Source organism: Lonchura striata, chromosome Z, assembly GCF_050655825.1.
Source record: "Lonchura striata isolate lonStrDom1 chromosome Z, ASM5065582v1, whole genome shotgun sequence".
Lineage (NCBI taxonomy): Eukaryota > Metazoa > Chordata > Aves > Passeriformes > Estrildidae > Lonchura > Lonchura striata.
In genome coordinates, this window is record NC_140740.1 from 40,835,523 (window position 1) to 40,851,560 (window position 16,038).

The 16,038-nt window shown below is 40.7% G+C and overlaps 1 protein-coding gene across 7 annotated transcripts in view; it reads left to right on the forward strand.

Annotated features, from left to right (window-relative positions):
• EPG5 (ectopic P-granules 5 autophagy tethering factor) overlaps nucleotides 1-16,038 on the forward strand; it is a 56,542-nt gene that overhangs the window by 18,029 nt on the left and 22,475 nt on the right. For 5 of the 7 annotated variants that reach the window (XM_077790117.2, XM_085567553.1, XM_085567555.1 and 2 more), the window contains 13 exons: nucleotides 422-576; nucleotides 1,124-1,264; nucleotides 1,466-1,630; nucleotides 2,832-2,954; nucleotides 6,145-6,404; nucleotides 8,270-8,410; nucleotides 8,810-8,954; nucleotides 9,750-9,947; nucleotides 10,658-10,768; nucleotides 11,511-11,630; nucleotides 13,032-13,198; nucleotides 13,390-13,614; nucleotides 15,445-15,568. In XM_077790117.2, coding sequence (XP_077646243.2) covers nucleotides 422-576; nucleotides 1,124-1,264; nucleotides 1,466-1,630; nucleotides 2,832-2,954; nucleotides 6,145-6,404; nucleotides 8,270-8,410; nucleotides 8,810-8,954; nucleotides 9,750-9,947; nucleotides 10,658-10,768; nucleotides 11,511-11,630; nucleotides 13,032-13,198; nucleotides 13,390-13,614; nucleotides 15,445-15,568 — 2,075 coding nt within the window. The remainder of the gene's footprint in view (nucleotides 1-421; nucleotides 577-1,123; nucleotides 1,265-1,465; nucleotides 1,631-2,831; nucleotides 2,955-6,144; nucleotides 6,405-8,269; nucleotides 8,411-8,809; nucleotides 8,955-9,749; nucleotides 9,948-10,657; nucleotides 10,769-11,510; nucleotides 11,631-13,031; nucleotides 13,199-13,389; nucleotides 13,615-15,444; nucleotides 15,569-16,038) is intronic. The other 2 variants (XM_085567557.1, XM_085567554.1) reach the window with 1 other exon arrangement.

The following is a 16,038-nucleotide window of genomic DNA, read 5'->3' on the forward strand; positions in this document are numbered from 1 at the left end:
GAAACCTGCCTTGAATTTGAGGGATGGAATGTTTATTTGCTTTTGGCAATATCTCTTTAGGGTTTAAAGAGGAAACCTGCCTTGAATTTGAGTGAAAGCATATCTTACCCTTCCTGCTTGTGAATGTTCAGTTTCAGAGATAGGTTGTGTAGGTTCTCTGTTTTCAGAGATATATTCTAAACAAGTGCATCCAGTGTTTTCTTCTTGTGTTGTTTTTGGGAATCTATAGCTGGTCTTTCTTTGTAGGTCTTGGATGTAATCAAGATCTGGGCTAGATATTTGCCAAATTTTTATTTGTAGTTGGCATGGAATGATCTCCACAGATCACTTCTCTGGGATTTGAGTGAATAACTACATAAATGCTGCTGATGTGAGTCCTATTGCACTTTTATCATGTTTCTTTCACTTGATTTTTTTGTAGATCCAGAGCACCTTGCACAGTTTGAAAAGTATCTCCAGTCAATGAACTGCTCAGAAGAAATTTGTCTGCTCACCACATTTGCTCAGATGGCACAAACCAAACGGGCTGATGTTGATGAGGATTTTATCAAAATCATTGTTTTGGAGATATATGAGGTGAGTAATGTTACTGGTCCATTCAGGAAAAAGAATGAAAATGCTCTTTGTATTTGTAACAGTGGAAGGTGTGAAGCTTTCATGGCTTCTGTAGTTTGTTCTACCATGGAATTAAAAAAGTGCTACTTTTTAAAAAGGCACTGAATTAAAATTGCCTGAAGTACTTGTTTTTTTGGGAAAAAGAACAGCTTTTCTGTAAGTGAAGCCAGAATGAAACAAATAAATAAAAATACATTTATTTTATTTTGTATTTCTCATGCAGGCCTAACTTGTAGCTCTGGAATTCCTTATGTGGTGTTTCTTCTGTTGTTTTTGGTGAGATTTTTTTTTAGTGCCTGTGGCTGTGTTGTTCCTGTATTTTAGTTTTGGACAGTTTTTACTTCCCTGGTCTGTTAGGGCAGTCAGTTTCACTTTTCATATGGGCATTTATCCACTTTGTCTGCGACAACCAAGAGCAATTTAATCCTGTGTTTTCCAAAAGACATTTTATTTCCATGTTAGTGGAGGTCAGCCAGAAGCAGTAACTTCTCCCTGCTCATCTTCTCAGGTGTCCTATGTTAGTCTTTCCACAAGAGAGACGTTTTCCAAGGTTGGTCGGGAACTCTTGGGAGCCATTGCCAGCATCCACACACAGATTATTTCTGTACTGCTGGATCGGATTAGAGAGACCATTGAGAAGGTGGGGATGGTAAGTGCTGATGTCTATTTAAATCATTTAAATCAGACATGCAGTTAAACTAAGAGGCCATACCAGGTTGTTATGAATGGATGTGTTAAAGAGGTCTCTGTGGGGTTTTTGGTCATACCTCTCTTTCAGATTGCAGAGCACAGTGCTGATTATTGTTGTGTACGGAGTACTGATTTCACTCTTTGCTCCCTTTCCTCAAAGGTTTCTTTGTATCTGTTTAAAGAACTGCCCCTGTACCTGTGGAAGCCTTCTTCATCAGAGATAGCCCTGATCCGTGACTGGCTGTTAAATTACAGCCTGACAGCAGTGGAGAATAAACTGGCTTGCATTATCTTGGAAGGGCTGAACTGGGGATTTGGTGAGCATGTAGGTATTGAAAACAGGAGCCTTGAACCTCCTTTTTCAGAGCAAAAGTTAAACTCCACCTGGGAGTAGAGCAGAATTTGAAAACATTTAATTGCATGCTTTTATATTATGGCTGTACACCTAATGGCACAAAATGGGAATTTCATAATAATTTTACATCACTCTGTCTGAGGACTTGTTTGTTCTGCTTTCTTATAGTGTGCAGCTGAGTTTAAAACAGATATTTAAGCAGTGATTTTTCCCTCTCTAAACGAGGAAATAGCTGACAGGACAATTTTTAATGAGTCACATAATTAAAATGCTTTTGGCTGCAGAAATAGAGGAATCTTCCATAAATTGTGTAGGAGACTGGTGTGACTGTAGTTGGCATGCTGGTATCTAGATATGTTTTCACAATGCAAGAAAAGTAATGATTGAAATGTGACATTTCAAAACTCTGAGCATCATTTAAATGATTGGGAATTATTCCATAATATTGGATTGTTCATGGAGCTCCATGAGGTCAGGGTATAATTGAGGGTGAGTGCTGTTTCAGAGAAAAACAGAAATAGATTGGGGAAATAATGTTGCCTGTTCTTAGTGATTTAGTTCAGCATTTCATTCTGTGCATTTGGTCATGCTGAACTCTTTTCTTTGCCATGCTGATGATTGTACAAGAATATTCACTCACTTTTTCTCCTTGTTTCTTGTAGACATGTAAATAAAAATGAATGTTAGGGAAAATTAACAGAATTCTTTGCTGTGCAATAGCAATACCATTTCTGTGCCCTTTGATGTGGGGAAAAATGGCTCTCTAATATGGCAACTGATGGAGGAATTTGTACAAAAAACACGGTGGTGGGATTTGGTTTTGTTTCTAAAGGCAAGAGTTCAAGTGTCTCTGTTATCAAATTTAAAATGGTATCTATGATTTTTTTTATTAATTATTGTATGTTCATAAAATACATGTGGAAAGTGAATATTATGATGCCTTTTAATAAATAATCTAGTTGTTGGGCTTTGTATTTTCCAGTGTGAGCCTGGTACTCTTTAACATCGAGCTGAATTTTTTCACTGGGCAAAATTTTTGCCTTGATATTGCGATAATTAATTTGAACAGCCAGAAAAAGACTAGGAGTTATTTCTCTGTGGTGCAGCTGAGTGTACAGTTGTAGAGTCCTCTTAAATGACTCAATGTTTTGTGTTCTGACACTGTTTTTAGCAGAATACTCTTCACCTGGATCCAGCTGTCCATTCTGAAGTTGCATTGATGATCCTGGAAGCGTATCAGAAATATCTCTCCCAAAAACCATATGCTGGACTGCTTTCTGAAGGCATAAAACAGGTATCCTTTCTTCTTGCTTACAAGGAATACTTATGGACGGCTGTAAATGGGAAAAGCCGTAGGGCAAGACCTTGTTTTCACTTTATTTCCCCTTCTTTTTAAGCTGTTCTTTATCCAGCTATAATTTTGTAACATACCAACAACTCAAGTGTTGTCTGCACCCACAGAGCTATTTGAAAATTCTATGAGGCTTCTGAACATCTGTGTGAGAATCACAGAATCATAGAATGATTTGGGTACAAGGGACCTTAAAGATCATACAGTTCCACGCCCTGCCATGGGTAGGGACACCTTTCACTATCCCAGGTTGCTCCAAGCCCTGTCCAGCCTGGCTTTGGGCACTTCCAGGAATCCAGGGACAGCCACAGCTGCTCTGGGAAGCCTGTGCGAGGGCCTTCCCGCCCTCACAGGAAATAATTTCTTCCTAGTATCTGATCTGAATCTACTCTCTCTGTTTGAAGCCATTCTCCCTTGTCCTGTCATTCCATGCTCTTGACAATCTCTCTTTATCTTTCTTGAAATTGACATTTTAATTTTGACCCACTTGCAGGTTTGTAAATAGTCACAAACTGCTCCTCCTTTACTCATGCAGAGGTAGACAGTACTTGCTAATGCAAGGCTATTTTCATTCCTGGTGAGAATAAGAGAGCTCATTCCAGCTCTTGTCTTATTTGAAGACTCAAGTGTTAATCTTTTTTGGAGCTTTTCAGCAGTGGGCAGTGTTATGTGACCTGAACACACCACAGGTGTTTATTAAATAGATTTTACAGCACACTGGATTCAAGAAGGGATAGCTCCAAGTTACAGAATGCAAATTAAAGGATAGAAAGATCAAAGTTAAAAAGTCCCTGTGTTGGATATTCAGTCCAAGATGCTTTTATTTATTTATACAGATTGTGCTGGGCTTTTTCTTCTCAGTATTTTTTGTACGTTGATTTCTCCTCTGTACTTTTTTTTCTCCAGCCTTTTCTTCCCACACTGTCATGGTTTGACATGGAAGTGAATTTTCTCAGGAAGTTGGGGTCAAACCAATCAGTGGTCAGGTTTGGATACTGGCACCTGGAGTAACCATCTCTGAGAACACAGGGGTTAAAAGCAAGAACTCCCAGGAGAACTGTCTCTGGTTCCAGTCATCGGAGGGTGCAGACTCTCCCCTGCCCAGCCAGGAGCTGGGTCAGGGAGGGGAACCATGCGGCCTGGGGAGGCAGGCCAGGGGGTGCAGGGACTGGAACCGAGCTGGGCCCTGTGGATGGAAGGGTGGAGGAAATCTGAGATGTCATTGTTCCACCCACCAGAGGGAGAGAGAGCGAGAGAGACAGAGACTGCGCTGGCAATAAGCCGGCAGAGGAGAAAGTGAGGGGGGTGGCAGGGGGAAGGTGCCTGGCTGTGAGAGTTGGAGTTCTGGGAGCCCAGACTTTCAGCCATCCTGGGAATCTGAGACTTTTAACCCCTTCTTGGACAAAGAAAGCTTTGTGAAACTTTAATCTTGATCTGAAAGAGAAGAGAGACAGCCTGGGACCTGAGATGTTAGAAGAAGATGGGAAAGAATCTTAGGTGGAAAGAGATGATGGAGTGGCCTTGGCTGGAGTTTTCTTGTATAGCCATAGACTGAACCAATTTCTCATGCAACACAGTGACTGCATTTTTAGGGAGATGCAATGGTTGGAGCCAAGAGAGTGACCTGCTGTAGTGATGCCAGGAGAGTGACAGGAGTGGAGTGAACAGAGAAAAGTTGAGGAGGGTGTGGTGATGCCTTCTGTCTTCAGGGAAGAAGATCTCTGTTCTCAAGACCCTCAGCCCCAGGGGAGAAGAAAATGGGGGGACATTGCTGCCCTAAAAAAGGAGAAATTGTTGCTCTTTGGTCCTTGGCAAAGCATCCTTGAAGGGAAACCCTATGAGCAGTTTCAGTCCATGCACGGTGGTGAGAGCACTGTGACATGGCAAGAAGGGTGTCACACTGGCAGGTTTTCTCTGGGCAGTGCCATGTGTGACATGGAAACACAGGAGGTTGCAGTTGTGTTTCCTGAGGGTCTGGCACAGGAGAGACTCCTATCTTCCTTGATGAACTAAGAAGTGATTATCTGAAGGGTGATAACTTGATCAGGAATCCAGGATTGTGTCTCACTGTGTTTTGGTGGAAATTGCATGGGGGAGGAGGAATGTTTGGAAGGTTTTAATCCTGGATTCTGCGTGTGTCTTTTATTATAGTAGTAGGTTTTAATAAAGTTTTGTCTTTTATTTCTAAGCTTGAGGCTGCTCTGCTCTGTTCCTGATTGCATCTCACAGCACTCATTTGGGGAGGATGTATTTTCATGAGGACACTGGCATTACACCAGGGTCAAACCATGGCAAACACTCTGAATGTTCTTTGTTATCTCAGCTCTGTTCTGACTTGTTCCTCTGCACTTATCCATGGTTTGTTGTCTTGTGCCAGCCAGATGAGTAATTGTTTTTAAGCCAGTGTCAGCCTTAGTTGCCACTTGCGCAGGTGAATCTGTCTGGACTTGCATGAGCCTATAACTAGAATTTGAGAGAAAATAGTGCTTAGGTGCTTGTACTCCTACTCAGGATGAAATACCTGCATTGCCTTTCAGCTCTGCAATTTGCACTGCTCTGCCAGAATGTGTAATTTTTTTTCTCCACATATGTATAATTCCTTGTGATCTAGACATGGTCTTTATGACAGTGGACACATACACATGTGACTCTGCCTGTCCACATACAGGCTTTTTTCTAAGGAGAGCCTGCCAGGTTTTTGGATTTTTGCTGACAGATAATATTTTTGCATAGATTTTTGTTTCCTTTCACTAGCAGTCTTAAATGTTTTAAACCTTATTGAAAGTTGTGTCTGTTTTTTTTTTATTTTTTCTCAATATTAAAATTTAATTCAAGGTCAGTAAATAGCTTGGAAAAATGGAAGCAGACAGTGTAAGTTTGTAGCCTTTACTTAAAGGGATGGAGGAAGAAGAGGGAGGTAGAAAGTGAGGGTATAGGAAGAGAGTGGTTAGATAAACTACATGGTATGTCTAAAAAAGTAATTGCTGTTGGTCTGATCCTAGGAGATTTGGTTTGGAAGGGACCCCAGAGATTATCCAGTTCCCTCTCCACAGACCAAGTCCCAGTCCAGTGCCACATGTGCTGTGTCATGGCTGTGCTTCCTCTCATTCCTGCTCCTGCTGCTCTGTTCCAGGTCTCCTACCTGGCCAGCATCGTTCGCTATGGGGAAACACCAGAGACTTCCTTCAATCAGTGGGCGTGGAGTTTGGTTTTGAGGCTGAAGCTGCACAGGAATGACCGTGGGGTGCAGCAGAGCGGGCTGGCTGTCCCCGTGTGTGACAGCGCACTGGACACGGCTGAATCGGTCATGCTGCATCCCCTGCTCAAGGCTGTGAAGGCAAATGTCCCCATCGGCTGCTACCTGGCACTGGCAATGACCACCCTGGGACACAGGTGGGGGCTTTTTGGGTGTGTGCCTTGGGTGGATGGCCCCAGAGACTGAGCAGCCTCCCTAATGCTGAGCTGAGGGTTGTTAACAGCTTTGTGCTTATTTAAAGGGTGTGTGATGCCAAGGGTTGAGCAGCTTGTCATCTCTGTTAGGAGGAGGAGCTGAGCCTGGTCAGTCTGGAGAAGGCTGAGAGGGGATCTCATTGATACAGACAAACATCTCAAAGGCAGGTGTCCAGAGGATGGTGCTGGACTCTTTACAGTGGTGCTGAAAATCCAGCTTTCTATCCAGCAAGCAATGGCCACTACTAAAACACAAGCAGTTTCACCTCAACATGGGGAAGAACTTCATTTTGCTGAGGATAGCAGAGCCCTGGAACAGCTGCCCAAGGAAATCATGATTCTCCCTCTCTGGAGACATTCCAAACCCACCTGGACTTGTTCCTTTGTCTCCTGCTCTGAGTGACCCTGCCTTGGAAGGGTTTGGATTGGATAATCTCAAAGTCTTTTCCAACCCCAGCTTTCTGTGAATGTAGTTTCACAGAATCCCAGAATCATTTAGGTTGGAAAAGACCTCCAAGGTCATCAAGTCCAACCTGTGATAATGCCCCACCTTGTCACCCAGCCCAGAGCACTGAGTGCCACATCATTCCTTGGACACCTCCAGGGATGAGGAGTCCAACAACTCCATGGACACCCTGTTCCAGTGCTTAATAATCCTTTTTATGAAGAAATTATTCCTGAATTCTTTCAAACAACATGCTATTTCCTTTATTTTGCTAGTAATACTTTTGCTTCCTGCACTTCAGAATCCAGTCATAGGAAATTGTACTGAAACTGGGGATTAACAGTAATTTCTCTGGACAGGAGTAACTTTGAACCACACTTACTGAAAAAGTTGTTCTAGAGGTAATTTCTCTTATTGGGGCAGCATTGCATTCAGAAAATAGTGAGGAGAAGAAGTCCACTCACTCTGGGAACGGTGAATAAAGAGCATTATAAGAGCAGTGAACCTCTTAGCCATGACTGTGTTCCAACACAGTCTTTTCCAGTGCTTCTGGCTGGTTTGTAGGTAAGGCTTTTGGCTGTAATCAAATGTTCTTGTTTGAGGTACAGAGCCACACAAAATTTTATCAGTTCTCACCAAGAACTGTTTTTCCTGAGTCTGTGATCCCTTTGGTTATATGCTGTGCTATTCAAGATTTTCACTAACTTATTTTCTACATATAATATTATATTAATCTTTTAAGGAAAAAATATCTGGCCTTTCTTCTTCCCCAAGGAAGGAGAATTATTATTGCTTCATAATCTTATCATTGCTTCATGATAAGATTATGCCATGTATACTTTAAAGCACTGGAGTAGTTTGAGCTTGGTATTAAGGTATTCTGGGTTGAGAGTGTAAATTTTTCCCTGACTTTGAGCACGAAATAAAAAACAAAATAACCTCTTTTAGTCTGTTCCCCTGCACCTTCTCTGTTTGGCCTTTGGCCTTTTCCCTGGAGTGGGAGGTGAATTGTCCAAGTTAGGCAAGAGCAGTGAGTTTAAAGTGATAGAAACTTGATAAAGACTTGCATCTCTAGTGATTTTTGAAAAATGGGACACTAATCCCCAGAAGGGGATTTGTGAAGGAAGGAGATACTTAGTAAATATTTGAGAAGGAAATACTTGGGAAATCTCTCAGCTATTGCATGACTCCTACAGCTGAAGAAAAAGACTCTGTGTTTCACTATTTAGATTTTCAAAGATAAAGTGTAAAGTTATGAGTGTATTTACATCTCATTTAATAAAAACTAAATCAACATATTGTCCTCCTTTCTGCTGATAGTGAATGTGTTTTTCATAAATTTTTTTGTTTTGTTTTCTGACAGCATCGAGAAGTTCTGTGCTGAAGGGATTCCTCTTTTGGGTGTACTAGTCCAGTCTAGACATCTGAGAACAGTAGTCCATGTGCTGGATAAAATTTTACCTTTGTTTTATTCTTGCCAGTATTACCTCCTGAAGAATGAACAGTAAGCATTATATGTTCATAATATGTTAATTTTTAAATTTTGTACATTTGCTTACTTAATTTATTCATGATTGCAGTAAAAGTTTATAATAATCTTTTGGTTTAGACACCTGACAGTCACCCAGACAAATCCTGAGTGATATTTGGGTGATGATGTACATCAAGAACTGGTATTTAGTCCTGATGAGCTGTCTTGAATTACAGGTCGGTGTGAAATGTTCATACTGTGCCTAGTGTATGGCTGAGCTGGACCAATTAAATCTGCATTGTGTTTGTGAATCAAAGCCTTTCAATATGTGTCTCACTGGTGCTATTGAGCTGGTTTTAAATTCTCTAGAAGCAGACTTTCTATTTAATTTGCAGTAAGGGATATTTTAATTTTATTTGTTGACATCCCTAGGTTTTTATCTTATGTGGAACTGTTCCTTCACCTGGATAGTGGAGTCCCTCAAGGAGTGACCCAGCAGGTTACCCATAAAGTGACACAGCACTTGACAGGAGTGAACTATGGAGAAAATGTTAAGCTGCTCAGTAGTATGATACAGGTGAGATTATTTAAAACAGAAAAGGGGGAGAGAGTGTTTAAAACTAAGCTTATTTGACTGAGTTAATGTTAAAGGCTAGAAAGGGTACTGAACCTAGCATTCAGTCAGAGTACCATGTATCAAGCATTAGGAGTTGAGATTTGGTTTCTTAAAATGCTCCTGCTTAAACTTGTCTAAATCTGGCAATGCATGTGACACTAACAACAATATTTACCTTTCAGACTTCTTGGACAACTAATTTTCCCATGCCAGGTTAAAACTTTAAAAAAGAAAATGTAAAATGCAGCACTCCTTTCTTGTCTGTCTTATTTGAGGACTGTAGCAGAGATATTAATGTTTGCATGTTCTGCTTTTCACCATTAATTTAGGGCTGTGGAATGGAAAAATGTTCTTGAGTTAGGGAGCAGTAGTGTTTTTTAAATGCAGAGAGGTCAAAATCCAAGGCCCTCTAACATTAGAGAGGGATAATGGAAAGAGACCTACTCTGGGAAGGTCTGCAGCAGCTTGGACTTTGGAAGTAGGTGCTGTTTATGCCTTCAGGTCTCCTGCTTAAGGCTTCTGTGTGTGTTTTTGCTGATTGCACAAGGTCCTCTGCTCTCTAGGCTTCAGAATCTGCAGAAGTTTGGAAGCTGAAGATGACAAAGCTGTCCTTACTTGGATATAGAGAGTGTTGTTGTAAATTATTTAATTTAAGGATAGCCCCACAGCCTCAAGCAAGTGAACAGTTCTCCAATAAATTCTAAAGCTTTACTTAAAGCTGTGATCTGTTGATAATTTTACCCTTTAATTTGTCAGACTCACATTTTTCTAAGTGACCATCCGAATGGAGTGGGGCCAGCTGCAGTCCTGGAGTTCTGGGTGCAGGTCCTCACCAGCCAGCAGCTGTGGCACAGGGACTGGGCCACGCTCTGCCTGCTGGATGACTTGTGCAAAGCTGCTTTTCAGTACAGCCAGGAGGACTGTGTGCAAAAACTGCTTTACCAGCAGCACAAGGTAAACAAATAGCTGTGGTGTTTTGGTGTTGCTGTTGGGTAAATGGTCAGCTCATCTGTTGCACAGTTGGGTTTTCATGTGAATGTGTTTTCCTGAAGTGCAGCAAGAATGACTGTGAAACCCTAGTATGGTTTGGGTTGGGAGGGACTTTACAGCCCATCCAGTTCCCCTGTCCAGGGACACCTTCTGCTATCCCAGGTTGTTCCAAACACTGTCCAAACTGCTTTTTAGCACTTCCAGGGATGAGGCAGTGACAGCTTTTCTGAACAGCTAGTCATGATGATGTGGGATGAGGTGATCTGATTTTTTTATGAGTTGGTCAAGAAATTTTTTTTCTGAGTGGGTCAAGATTAATGAAATGCCTGATATTTTAATAATAATGATAATAATTATTACTAAAACCAGTTTGGAACACAGTTTTCATTCTATTGTGGTTTGTCTTCTTTGCATTTCAAATCTTTGATGGAGTGTTTAGGACAGAAATGAAGTGCCCTCTCCTGAAAAAACAAAAAAACCAAAGTTTCTGCAATAGGATTTTTTCACTGAAATAGAAACTCCAAGCAGGCATTTCAGTGGTTCCTGGCTGAGCTGAGGTTGGAAAGTAGCAACAGGAGGTGGAAAGGAACCTGGATAAAAATTAAGTGATCTACCTGTAGCTTCTAAATCACCTGGTCATGAAAAAAACCCAAATGTTTTCTGTTTCTTTACAGAATGCTTTGGGCTATCACTGTGACAAGGGTATGCTGTCTTCACTGGTCAGCTGGATTGTGGCAGGTAATGTCACACCATCCTTTGTGGAGGGCAATGCCAACTCCTCTCAGGTGAGTGCCATGATGGCGTTTTGTGATGGGAAAAGCAGCATACTGGTCTAGGGGACTTTTCTTCTTGTGATAAAGTCCCAGTTTAGCCTAAGAGAATGCTATGGGTTTTTTTGCACTATTTCACTAAAGGAACATGAATATTTTGCACAGGGAGAGTTTGTCTAATCTGCATCCAAGAATTCATATAATAGGATTTATTAGTTAAATTTTCTTCTAATTTACTATTGTTCTTAATCTGTTTAAAAAGACAAAATCTGTAAAGCCTGACTTTTCTTTCAGATCAGTCTTTATCTGACAAATATTTTGAATTCGAATTACTTTCTTTCTGCTTAAGTGAGCTCCTTACTCAAGAAAAAAGGAAAGAAAAATCTCGGAGTACCCCAGACAGAGATGTGTAGTGCAGGTGGAAGAAAGGAGATCTTGTTTTACTGAGTTTGAGAAGGTTGTTTCTGAGGAAACTGTTTTAGGAAGGTTGTTTCCTCTCTGTTTTACTGAGTTTGAGAAGGTTGTTGAGCTCTCTGGGTGATTCTATCTGCAGTTGTGTCTGCTTTTCCCCTTCGTTTTCAAAATTGTACAAAAGGGAAGTATAAAGAGTTTTTGTTGTTGAGATGTGATAGTGCTTTTTGCAGCTCTGCAGTGAGAATCTGTCAAACACTTACTCCTCTTAAGAAATCATCAAGCTTCCTGATCCTGCTCCCTGCTGTTTTGTTGTTAATATTTTTGTCATTTCTGTTTTGTCCAGGTCTGGTTTGCATGGACGGTATTAAATATGGAATCAATATTTGAAGAAGATTCACAGCTTCGCAGAGTTGTGGAGGGGGAGCTGGTTATCAATGCTTTAACTCCTGATCAAGCTTTGAAGGTGAGAGAACTGGTCATCTATTTGCATTAAAATTAGAGAGAACTGCTGGAGAACAGTATTCCCTTGTATAATGTAGTTTTTCTCTTATGTACTACTTTCTTACCAGGACAAATATATAAATAATTCTTTACTTGGCTGTGCAGGACAAGATATACTGCAGGGAAATTTTCATTGACATTTTAAGTGTATTTGAGTTCTTTTACATTTACAAGCCACAATGGAAATACCTCATTTTACTATACCAATATTTAAAGAAAGCTAATTTGTGTTTTTGCATAATTTTCTGGGTCTTCTAAATGCCTCACAACCTTCAGTGGATTTAATCTATACCCCTGATATGGGGAACGCTTATTTTTCAGGTGGGAAAACGTATCTGTATTTCAAACAGATTATCTGAATTGTGCAGAAGACTGGCCTTTACTTTTCTCTGTTTTCTGAATTATTTTCCAAGGCTTTCAAAACTATTTAGATCTCTCCTTTAACAAGGCAATTAATCAGCTGTACTTCAGGCTACATTGCAGCCTTTTCCAGCTTCTTTGCCCAAATTCAGTTAGAAATTCTGGAGGGAAGCAAGTGGAAACCAAAGCTGTCCATTCTCAAAGTGTAACTTTTGGCCCATCCTTCATCTCAGCTGTTTCAGTGTGTTTCAGTGAAGGAAGTGGCTCTGTGAAAATAGGTTTGCTTGGCCTGTGACAAGTACATATCTTGCATCCTTGGAACTGGTCTGGAGAACATTTGTTCTTTGCTTGAGTGTCTTGATTTAGCTGGGAAAAAAAAAAAGACTGTGGGCAGTGTGTGGAGAAGAGGTTTGGTGTATGGGATGAAGAAGTGCCAGGGTCTGCTTCCAGTCTTGGGAACTCAGAAAAGCCTCCCATTCCCCTGCTTCAGGCACAGTCCAGATGAGCTTGGAGTGGGACTGTTTAATGATTTAGTGGGTCTGTGATGTTGTTAAGATGGGATGCTGCTACTCATAGGTTGCTTTGTTTTTGTTCTGCTTTTGCTTCTGTGTTCTTTCTTCACATTAGTTATACTTTGCATTTCAAATTTTCACTAGAGCTGTATGAAATGTAATCTGGAAAAAGCTAAAAGAAGCATTTTGGAGATCTAAACTGGGAACATCTACTTCTGTGAGGAAGAACAGTAATTAACTGTAATTAACACCAGGGCCCATATGTTTGCCTTGTGTCAGAGCCATCATGCTGGGGGTTTGTAAGCATCAGAGATGTAGGTCTGCTCTGCACATAACTTTGAGATGGGCAGCTTATTCTTCAAGGCCTGTAACAGATGTGTGACTGCTTCCAAAGTTTTTTCCTCTTAAGTGTTCACACTGTGTTAATCTGTTCAGTTAACCTGTGACAGTCTGTTACAGCACCACACTGTCTGGAAATGTTGTTTCTACAGAAAGCCCAGACCCAGCTGAAGCTGCCCATTGTGCCTTCCCTCCAGAGGCTCATGATTTACCGCTGGGCTCACCAGGCCCTTGCTACCCCTGCAGATCACCCTCTCATGCCACTAATCTGGCAGAAATTCTTCTTCCTGTACCTTCACCGACCTGGACCGCAGTATGGGTGAGTCTGACCTGGTCCAGCAGACTATCAATTGCTAATTAAGTGCACAGCAAGTGAGAGTCAGTGCATTACACTGACTACTTCTGAAAGCAGTGGGTATCAGCAGCTTCTCTGGTGAGACAGTTTGTGTGCAGAGATGTTGATTTGACATTTGCAACAAGACTTAGTTATGCTTTATTGTCCATTTGTAGATTACCTGTAGATGGCTGTATTGGAAGACGCTTTTTTCAGAGTGCAGCTCATGTTAACTTGCTAAGTGAGATGAAGCAGCGGCTGACAGAGGTGGCAGACTTCCACCATGCTGCCAGTAAAGCACTGAGAGTGGAGAGTCCTGAGAGCAATGACAAGTCACCAGAGAAGACCAGCTGCTCACCTGATTACCTGACTTCACCTGAGCTGCATAAGGAACTCGTCAGGTAAAAAAAGCCTGCCCAGTTCCACATTAATCAGTGCAACTGCCTGAGTAACTGCTACAGCACAGTCATAGCTGTGTGAGGAATGTAGGGATGTTACCTTAGATGTACTGCAGGCACTTATTAAAACATAAGGTCGTAGAATATTCAGGTTTGAAAAAGCCTTCCAAGATCAAGTCCAGCACTTAACCCAGCATTGTCAAGGCCACCATTAACCCATGTCTCCAGGTGCATAGCTGGGCTCAAATCCGTTCTTCTATTTGCATTTGTTTAGTTTGAGAGGGGGCTGGTTTTACTACTAAAAATAAAGCATTGTTGATAGGCTTGTCACTCCCTTTAGGGGAAAAGTCTTGCTTTTTAATGAAAGGTAGCCCCATGCTGGCAAAATATTTATTATTTAGGCATATCTGCTACTCATATATACATCACTAGCTATAAATGGAAATGGTTACTTGGTGTCTGTATATGTTTGTCACAGACCAGGGCCTGAATTTATGTCTGAGTAAGATTACTTCATCAGGCATTACTTCATTACTTCACGTGGTCTTCAGCACATGGTTCAAGCACTTTGCTTAGTTAGCAACCTAAATGTGAGCTCTGCCAAGTGTGTTCTGTGCGATCTGAAAAATGATAAATCTGCTTACCAAAACCTTGCCACAGGACTCACTTTTTATCTTGGAACAGGCTAAGGAGGAGGATAGTCACTCACTGATACTCAGTTGGTGAATTTCCACTTTTGTGAGGAATAGTAGCTCCTAAGAAATATCTATACCTCATGTTCACTGAACTGAAAAATTAAGTGAATATTGCGAGGAAATAGTTGAAAGGATTATTTTTAAAGAGCCCCTTGTTCAGGGGTCCTGGACATGTGTAATCTGAGCTCCTGCTCAGGGTTCCCCTCAACACTCAGTACGTATTGTACAAACAAATGAGGGAGACCATAAATCCCACTTGATAGTCTATGAAAAATAATCCAGAGATGGTCACCGGGTGAACTTGATTAATACTTTCAGTCTTTCATTTCAAATAAGTTTCCTGCTCCAACAGAAAACGAGAGTGCTATACACCCAAATAAATCTTATACTCTGGAAGTTTAATCGCCTGTCTAGTTTCCTACACAAGACGGAAATTATTAGTAGGGTTTTTAGGGGCTGATTCTTGGAATTGGTCTACTTCAATTTTTTCACCAATTACACTTATGAAAGAAGCAGGAATTTGCTAGTGATATTTAATACCACAATGTGAAGATTTAATGACATTCTTGTGCTTCCTTGTCAGGAAGGCTTGGATGGTGTGACTGTAAAAATGGTAGCAGTTGGTGGAAGGATGTCAGCTGAAAAAAAGGTGTTTTTGTGTTAAAGTTTTAACAAAGGAGGAAATGAGAATGAACTAGTAATGAATGAAACCCTGAAAAGAAAATATGTGACTTAACTCAGGCATGACTTTTTGGAGTAGGCACTGCAGAGAGATTCTGGAGTGAGAAGCCGAACTTGCTCACATGCATTCTGTTTATTCCATTGATCTTCTGAATTGGATTATGGTGGTAATTTCTGACATAAGAGATTATTCCAGTCCTGGGTCTTATGCTAGTTTGCATGAATGTTTTCCTTTTCAGAATTTGTGCTCTTACTCTTTGTTGCTACCCTTCATATTTTTCTAAGTGCCTCCTTTACTCTATGGGTCTTTAACTTGGCAGTAAATGAGTGAAAATGCACCCAAAATATCTTTTTTTTAACCATGCCATCTTGTAGCATTATTTGTTGCCCTAATTCTAACTTCAGAACAATCAAATTCACACTGATTTTTTCCCTTTTTTTCTTTTTTCCCCTTAAGACTTTGTAATGTTTTAATTTTGTGGTTGGAAGATGAGAATTTCCAGAAAGGAGATACATACATTCCCTCTTTACCAAAGCAGTATGATGCACATAGACTTGCTAAAGTCATGCAGAATCAACAGGTGGGTTGCTAATAACACTGAAAATCTGAAATTTAAAGTCCACTTGCTAAAATGAGTCTTTAATGAGTGAGAGAGAGAGCTGTTACTGGTTTTTAATACATATACAGCATGTATAATACCTTCGTGCCTCTAACTTTTCCCCTAAAATCCTGTGCTATGCCAAACTTCCTTCCTTTATGTTTGAAAGGGAACTTAGATGTAGCTTCATTGCCTATCTGTCATTTCTTGCAACACAATCATTTTTCTGTACTGCTCTGTAAATCTTTTTATGTTCTAAGTTAGTATTAGAGGATTATTTAAGTTTCAGCTTTAAATAACAAAAGACTGGAAGCCAAAACCTGCTTGTGTTGGTAGTCTGTAAAATGTCAGATTCAAATATAAGTTAGTGAGTGTGTATTATTCTATTCTTGAATTATTCTCCTATTATTCTATTCTTCAAGCCTAAAGACTTATTTTGGAAGGGCATTTCC